General features: G+C 43.5%; 1 protein-coding gene across 1 annotated transcript in view; it reads right to left on the reverse strand.

Moving 5' to 3' along the window:
• gabrg3 (gamma-aminobutyric acid type A receptor subunit gamma3) overlaps positions 1-9,035 on the reverse strand; it is a 59,553-nt gene that overhangs the window by 37,734 nt on the left and 12,784 nt on the right. The window contains exon 3 of the mRNA XM_031851844.1: positions 1,807-1,874. Within this exon, the coding sequence (XP_031707704.1) occupies positions 1,807-1,874 (68 nt within the window). The remainder of the gene's footprint in view (positions 1-1,806; positions 1,875-9,035) is intronic.

Here is a 9,035-nt window from a genome sequence, read left to right on the forward strand (position 1 = left end):
AGCCGAAGAGAGACAGGATTCAATGTGTAGCATGTGATATCACATACATGCATACAACACCTTCTATCCTTAGACCCTTGATTCAGATGAAGAAGATCTCCACAAATACCCCTTTAACAGGGGAAGAAATGGAGGTAGCCTCAGGAAGAGCAACAGAACAGGACATCTGCTTGTACAGACGGACATCGATGAAGTCCTGTGTAGGTCACAGTTTGATCATCTCTCTCTCCCTGTCTCCCTCATGTGAATGGATTAATAATAAGTTAGGAAAACACAAATACAAAGCAGTGACTACAAACTTCACAGTGACTGTGCATCTCTTGTTGGCTCCTCTGAGTCCAGAGTACAAAAACAACTGAATATCTGGGACGTTCAACTCCACCATTTTGCATCCCAAATTGAATTTACCCAATTGCACTTTGGAAGGAATCCTGAATGTATTCTGCTGAATGGCTGTTTCTTAATGATCTGGCAGACATTAATTGGGCTAATTTGGAACAACTCATTTAAAATGAATTGCATTGTGCCGAACCTCTTTATGAAAGACATGGTAAACATGCTCGCTCTCCTACTTATTAGCACCAACTAACTAGCATCATTTTATTTTCATTTATTTATGGAAAACAATAATAAAGACACGCACAACATTGCACATAATGTACGAGCATGACACTGAGTGCAGCACATTGCTTCATGCACTCATTCATTTTTGTTGTAATTTAGTCAGCAGACAAAGTCTGGAGTAATGTAAGTCACAGGCCGGTGAAAAAAAGGCTAAATTGCTTTTATATCTGGGAATATTTAATGTTGCTAGGCAACTGTCACAACTCCACATCTGGCGGTATGGTGGGTTTAGAGATAAAACGCTTTCATTATCATGTCTAGCTCAGTTAGTATCTACAAAGCAACACATTAATGATGCTTTGAAAGAATATTCAAGCAGAAGAAATATATCACGAGAGTGTTGACAGCGATTGCATTTAGTCGACCGCACTTCACTCAAGGACAGACGACAGACCGCTTGTGCTTCAAGTTGTGTGAATAGAACGCACATAAAGCTTTTAGTTTCAACATTTCACGTGTTTAAAGGCATCTGATCTGGACTTCTATCATGAAATATGCAAGGATCCACGTCCAGGGGTCCTATTTATAAGAAGTGCGTAGGATCCATACTGAATGTGCACAATAGCTGAAAACGGCGTCCGTACGCAATGTTCCCTTTAACAATCACAGTCTGAAACAGAGACTGTATAGCCGTCTCACGGAAAGGTTAACCGGCGGAAATAATCTATATACAGCGTACACTTAAAGTAGTCTTGATTTTGCCTTTGTTTCAGGGGGATAAAGCAGTACATTGCTTTGCTGCTCTGCCAAAACTGGTGTCTCCCCGACACAGACTATGGATTAGTACCCAACTCCAAAAGACCCAAACTATCCCTTGAAGTGAAATTAAATGTTCGAGAGGCTTCATTATACAATCTGACTTCAATTCACCACCTCACCATCTGCGTGGCCAATTAAAGAAAACACTTGTTCTGTATGCCCGTGCTGGGCCTAAGAGAAGGTCTCTGCTGCTCGTCTGGGTTTTTCACTCGTTTGCTTTGATCCGAGCTGATTCACGTGAACAAAGAGTCCACACCTGTCTTTCCTGGCTTCCTCCAGCACTGAAACAGCTGCGGCGGCCCACACCACCTCCAAATACAGTGCGAGTGATTGCGCCGTTCACGTACGATGACGCTAATGCGGGACAATGGATGAATATGTGTGTGTGTGTGTGTGGGGGACAGAGAGGAAGCATTAACTCACCATGTCGATGGATGACACAGGCCCGATGCTGTTGACATATATGCCCACATCGACGACTGTAGGTTTCACTGCAGAGGGCAGAAGAGGCAGAAGGGAGAAGAGTGAGAGATGGCAGCTGCACATGTTGTAGGTGGGACACGTGACATTTATACATGCAATCATTCTATTGTATTTGTCATTTGTCTGTGTTTTCATGCTGTCGTGTGAGTCCACAGACAAAAATCAAATCAATAATCAAGTTTAAAACAATGGTTTTCATCATTCAACGTCGCCTTAACCAAAACAATGAGTCCCCCCCCCCCACACAGCTAAGATTTGCTTTTCAGATCACAAAAAGCTGCACCGTGCTACCGTGTTACCATGGCAATTAATAGCATTTCCAGGGAGTATGTAGGATCTTGGCTAATTTTGCTTGGCAACAACAGTCGGTTCCAGGAAGAAGACGGAGCAACAGAACTGTGGAACGGTACCAGACCTAAATGCTGCATCTCTTACTGTAAAAGACAAATGTGTCTAACGTGTCATCGTGTTCAACGTTCCCCGGAGAGAGAAAATCAACACAAAGGACACTAAACATCGTGTCCTCGGACGTTTAAGTCACATAACATGTTTTCTCGGAATACACATGATGTATCCGGGAAACCGGATCAATTTGACTCGAGACATTTAATGATTTTATTGCCACCCAGCGGTGAGGTTTTTTTTTCTCACTGCCTTTTTTCTAAATCTAATGAGTAACCCACACAGACCTGTTAGGGGGTGTTTGACATGACGGGGGGCCTCCATGGTCACAACATTTTGGGATCATTTTGAGCTTTGGTGAGCACTTAACGTTTCATCAGGTGATATTTTCAATTTGTCCAATAAACCAAACAAGGGTTAATCTGTTTCATATCATCATTGGATCCATTAAAGCTTGAAAAATCTCTCTCTCTCTCTCTTACCCCCCCCCAACATGACTGTAAGCCTTACTGCAGCTATTCACTTCTGTCATGGCGTATAGACTGGACACACCAACACTCATCTCCCTTTGGAGTGCTATTGAACACAACAACTGCAGAGCCTCTTTTAGACAATGCTGTAAGTGGTTTGGCCTGTTAAAGTCACGGCCTATAGAATGAGGTCAAGCATGTGTGAGAGCTCTTGTGCGTCGACCCCCCTGAGAGAGTTTTGTATTATTATTGCAGGATCGTGACCTTCGGATCGGACGTGCCAGGAATCTGCGTCCTGGCAGGCAGAGTGGGTGAAGCGAGGAGGGCGAAGTCGCCTTTTACTGTCACTTTGCGAGCAGAAGGTTAGACGATCCACTATGGAGTGCTGCGTTGTCAAAAAAAAAGATCTCTGTGGGAAGTCTTGTTGAAATCTTTTTTTTTTAAAAGACAGAAATAACTTTACTCGAGGGTGCTGTGCTTTATGCACACATGAGATATTTTACAAATCCACTCGCAGCACTTTTTGTGCATTTTTAAAGAGTGGGAAAATCTTCCTTTAACTCTTTTTTTTACAATTCAATTATTACAATTTCAAGAGTTGTTGCTGCCTTCTAAGATATCAGCACAGCTTCTAACTCCAAAACAATGTTAAACTTTGCATGTTTATACTCCGTCCCTGCAGAAAAGGTGTCTGCGAGCAGCGAGCTTAACCCCTGACCTCCATCAGTAAAGCTATCCAACAAGAGGAGTCCACAGAGCAGCTTCCAGGTGTGAATACGAAGCAGGGTGTCCGCTGAGAGAGAACAAATATCCTCAAGTAAATCTTCCCGGCACAAAAACAGGTTGACAGGAAGGTGAGAGGAAAAAATATACAACACAGACTTTAATTGGAATCCTAATTGAGTTATCTACAGACAGCGGCACTATCAATTAAGAGCACCAAACAAAGTTAATGATGTTAGTTGACACATGTTGGGGGGCAAAAAGCTCCTTAATGAATCCATGACCCACGTTACCCTTGTTTAACGGTTCTTCATGGTTCACTGATATTGAACACATTCTACTACATAGTTAAACTGTCTTCCTGGTCATGTAATTCTGTTGATATGTTGATACACGCAGCTGCGTGTTCTGTCTCCGGGGACCTGCTGTGCTGGGCCACTGATGCAAACAGTTTTGGGTAGCGAAGGCCTGCTGGGAGGCTTTGATTCGATTCCAGCAGCGTGTTCTGCTCCATCAACTGGACAATGAGGGACAACAATTCGGTACAGACATTCATGGTCCCAAGAGGTTGAATCTGAACAACCTTTGTGGTCCCCTGACATCTAGCGCCACCAGAAGGTCAACATCACTTATCCCGTGAAATATGTAAATGTCTACGATATGGATTGGCCTTACTTTTGTACAGACATTCATGTTCCACAGAGAATGATTCCTAATGACTTGGCCTGATCCCCAGACTCTTCCTCCGGAGCCTCCATGAGGTTGACAAATTTGCTCTTCAGAGAAATGTCTCGACAACAATTGAAGGGATTACCATGAAATTCAGTATTTCTGTTAATTTGTTCATTTCTGCTTTTAATCATTTGGCATCCGTGTGGTCATTGGCTAACATCTCTAACCCTCTTTTGAGTACTTTCTGGCACCATTACCGCATGGGCATCGAGCCCAAGTTCTTTATTGTCCATTTGGGGGAAATCTGGCATTGAAGGCACGCAGGACAATACACTATCACAATGTAGAAATCCTAGAGAAAATACAGATGCATTCATTGTTCCTGGAGGGTAGGGAAACCCCTGGACACACTGGCAGTCTCAGACAGAGATAAGCAATATTCACACTTTTGGGCAATGCAGACCGGTCCAACTCATCTGCAAGTCTTTGGCGGAAAAACACCTGGAGGCGTCCTAGGTGACAGTGTCCCTCCTTTGGGACCCATTTGCGGAGGAAATGTAGACACTTTTAAGACCACAGAAGTGGCAGCATGGGCTGGAAAGCTGATCTGTTACAGCTTAGCAGCAGCATTTTGGGAACTGGGGCAACCTGGGGGAAATCGTCCTCAATTTACACCACGGTGGATAATCCAGGTAGAGGATGACACTCTGAATCTGCATAAGGCATGTTTTAGACAGTGAGCTCTACTGAGCTACAGTAATGTCTCCTTCTTCACTTAGATCCATTTCCCGGTGCAATACGCTAGGAAATAACTAACCTGACACATGTCCAAATAACGCCTGGCAGAGTCATGCGGGATGGTGCATAGGTAATGAAGACGCTGCCGTAAAAGAGAATACTTCTTTTGTACGGTTTATTTATTTTTTTACACTTCTTGTTTTGCTCTCTTTCATCTCTCAAAGAGAAAAATGAAGTTGAAAAGTACATCTAATCAATCCGGGAAGAAACTTAACAACATCTTCCTCTCCATCAACATATCTGTCCATCAACCCGATTTTCCATTTCTAATGGAGAAACCACGATCCAGTGTAAAGACCAGAAGAATCCTTCCTCCTCCTCCTCGTGTTGCTCATCTTCCTCCTCCTCGTCTTGCTTTTCACAAAAAGCATGACAGGCCCCATCTGTATTACCACATTACCCTGTGGGCCTCGATTAAGAAGAAAAGGCTTTTATGCCTGCTTGGCCTGGTTGGCATGACAAATGCATTACGCATTGTTAGCCCCAGCACACACACACACACACACACACACATAGGCGTACATATCCCAGCTGACCATTTAACTCCCATATGTTCAGTGTCCGGGGAGCACTGTACTGGGAGTGCCACCTCAGTGGGCTGTCGGAGGCTATCCTGAGGGTTAGCCTCACATCTTCAGTCTCACTTTCAAAATAAATGTGCTGTAAAATAATTCATCGTGTCCTGTTTACCAAAAGTCGTACACAGTACTTTAAGTCCCTCTGGCTATTTGCCTCCGCAGGCTACAGCAGAAGAACATTGTGAGACAAAGCCTTACAATTACGACGCTTCCTTAACACTAAAGTACACTTATTGTAAATTGCGTAAAGAGGAGTGCTTGGCATCAGTTTCACTAAAAAATTTAATTGCCAGAGAAACATTACATTTCTGTGAACACAGCATGTAGAACTCAACATAGAAAGGAGGGACTCTACCGGACAGGTTAAGAATCCTTCAGGTTGATATTGTGATCAGCAGTTTTACGTAGCGCAGCTTTGTGTCCTATCAGTTTGAATCGAATCAAAACTCTAAATACGACACCATTTATGAGCCTCGGCTGCTGTTGCTATGGAGACGAAGCCAGCCTAAAGCGAGAATCGAAGCGGTAGCGGATTCGAAACGCTTCATTGTTGAATTTGTGAACAAAACATGTTGCAAAAGTTGTGGAATTCATTCAAAATTGACCCAAAAGAGACTTAAATCCAGAAAGCTTGTGAGATCACTTTCCTGTTTACAGTTTATTCGGATTGTTCCAGCTTGACCAATACAGTCTGCACATAACTAGACTGCAAGTCACAGTTATGGGTCACAAGTCACAGTTATGGGTCATAGAGTTCAAGTCGCTCATGGATCCACAAAGACTGTAGTCTGCACACATAATCCATCACTCTGCTGCTCTGGTAGAACCCATCCACAGAAATCACACATCATGTCATGCGTGACCTCTCTGCTCCAGCGTTAGCATGTCTAAAAGCCCTGCAGCCCACAATGCATTTGGTTTGTGAAAAGCTGTTAGTTACTGCTACATCCCTCCAGTGGTGAACACACAGTCTCTGCTGCTATAGTTCATGAAACTGAAACGATGTAAACAGCAAGTTAAACTGAACCATTACGTTCCTTATAGAACTAACGTGCAGGACTTAATTTAGTACAAACTAACACTTAACATTAAAGATACAAAAAACTCATGGAGCCATTATTACAAAAAAAAGGTGTTTTGCACTCTTTCAGACAAAAGACATTTTGGGAAATGAGTGTTGTAATTTACAGCCAGCCGTGCAAGTATGGGCTGACAACAGGAATATTTGTGTCAGCTCTCTGGTGTCAGCCCGATAGCGGTAATCACAAGTAGGCCGTGCAGCATATAGACTCCCAAACTCCCTTCTGGCTTTACAGAGTGACTGAAACGCGTCAACACAAATGGCCTGGTGTTGGTCTCCTTTTATCCGCCAAGTGTAAAGTAGATCGGATGAATGTGAAGGACATACCCACAGACAGACAGACAGTTCATTTCACAACACAAAGTTCAAACCACAAAAGAGAAGACAAAAGGACTCGGCTGATATACATAAGAAGCTCTCTGGACTAAGTTTTAATGAAATCCAACAAAAGGATTTGTGAGATAAGGGATCTATTTACGTAACATTTGAGCAGAATGTCAGAGCACACCTCAGCTACGTTGTTTTTTACTTCCATCATTAGAAGTATATTATAGAATTTATACATCTCAGACAATGTCCATAACCTGAACACCATCAATTGTTTGAAAGGTGGAGCTTATGGCAGAGCAGACATAAAAGCCACTGGAAAGCTCTCTCGGCCGTTTTGCGTGCACTTTTGAGACGGTCCCCAAACTTGAGCTCGTCAGTTTCCAGTCTACTCAAGTCACGCAAGCGAGGTGCCGGGCTTAAACATCAGATGACGTGGTCAAAATAACACCCGTGGGACAGCGGGCAAGTGTTATCCTGAACTGCACCGCACCGCTAATGGTGGAAACAGGGGTTCAACTCCACCATCGACACCTTTCTGCCTCAAAGAAATGGTTAAATAGCAAACTGCACACTGACAGAGGCAGACAGAAGCCATCTGGTTCTTGCAAGCGGGGGAGACGCAGAGGCTAAAAATGATTTGCAAATACTATTTGACCCACATCTGTACATTTTGGCATCGACTCACTGCAACGGGACAATCTGACCCGCTGAGAGGGACATCAGCTGCTGGGAGGCTGGAGTCCCTCATACGTAGGTGATGTTTACTGCGGAACTCCTCCGCCAGCAGTGGAATGAACGCAGCGGATTATAATTCATAACAATAATGATAATAATAAAGAAGTACTTTCCGAATTTGACAAATGTGATGCTACACAGCAAAGAGAACCCAGAAGGCTTAAGTCGATGCGGCAAACTTGTTAGCAAACAGTTGATTTGTTAGACATCTTGCAGTTATGGAGCAACATTATCATTCATGTGGAGTCACGTTTGTGTCCACCTGATGAATGCCCAATATTCAGTCTGGTTTAGCTCGGTTTTTGGTTTCTACCAGCTGCTGATATCTGAGCTTTAGCTGCTAAATGTTCCACTGTGTACACTGGTTTGGGGGGCTTTTGTTTTTAAAGTAAATTCACAGACCGGACAGCTGAACAGTGAGCTGAAAGTCGCTATAAAGCTCCATGGAGTCGAAGAAAGCTGCAGGCTCTGGGGATAATTCTCTGTAGCTCCATCACTTCGAGCGACCCCTATACTGCCACATTGTTTTTGTCATTACTTTTTCATCCGTCTTATTTTCTAACCTGGTGCCTTTGAGCAAGGATGCTCCACAGCCAGCAGCACTGTGGCTAAAATGAGCAGCTAGCTGTGGACATCTACTTGGATGATTTTGGTATTGCTGACGCACGTTTAATCAGCAAATCTTCCTTGGATAAGCAAATGTTATTTAAATTGAAGCGTGCCGCTTCCCCGGGTGACCCTGCAGAGTGTGTTTTATTACACCAAGCTAGCCAAGATGTTCTGGGAACACCAGTGCGGCTCATTTCTTTGGACAGAGATAAAAGATGACATCGGGTGTGCCGAGGATTCGGTAAAAACTCATATATTCTCTTTGTGAACACATAAAAAAAGTAATGCAAGTCTAAATGAAAAGACTTTCCTATCAGACAGATATCGACCGGCTGTGTGGGTGCATGCAGGTGTGTGTGTGTGTGTATGTGTGCGTGTGTGTGGGTGGGGGGGTTACTGAGCGAGCACTTGCTGTATTGGACTTGTATTCAGCTCCCTGAATCAAATATAATAGATCTGGGAAGAGAAGGCGATGGGAAAGGTCTCACTGCTTATGAATCGCCACCAGGCAAATCACACAGCTAACAGCAAGCAATAACTCCACAGAATAGGATGGGGGGGGGGGGGGGCTTGTTTCACACAAACACAGTTATGAGCGCAATTAGGAGGACGTTCGATGAATTATCTCACTATTCAATTTCTGTTAATAATAAAACAGCCTTTATACCTGCTTACACTGGTGAATGAGTAGCACACAACCCAGTTATTGTATTAAGTACTTCGTGGGTTGACTGAATTGAAAGAGCGCGAGTCATCCGAGAAAAGTTTTAT

The sequence above is a fragment of the Anarrhichthys ocellatus genome, unplaced genomic scaffold (genome assembly GCF_004355925.1).
Source record: "Anarrhichthys ocellatus isolate YVR2014 unplaced genomic scaffold, GSC_Weel_1.0 scaffold12, whole genome shotgun sequence".
Lineage (NCBI taxonomy): Eukaryota > Metazoa > Chordata > Actinopteri > Perciformes > Anarhichadidae > Anarrhichthys > Anarrhichthys ocellatus.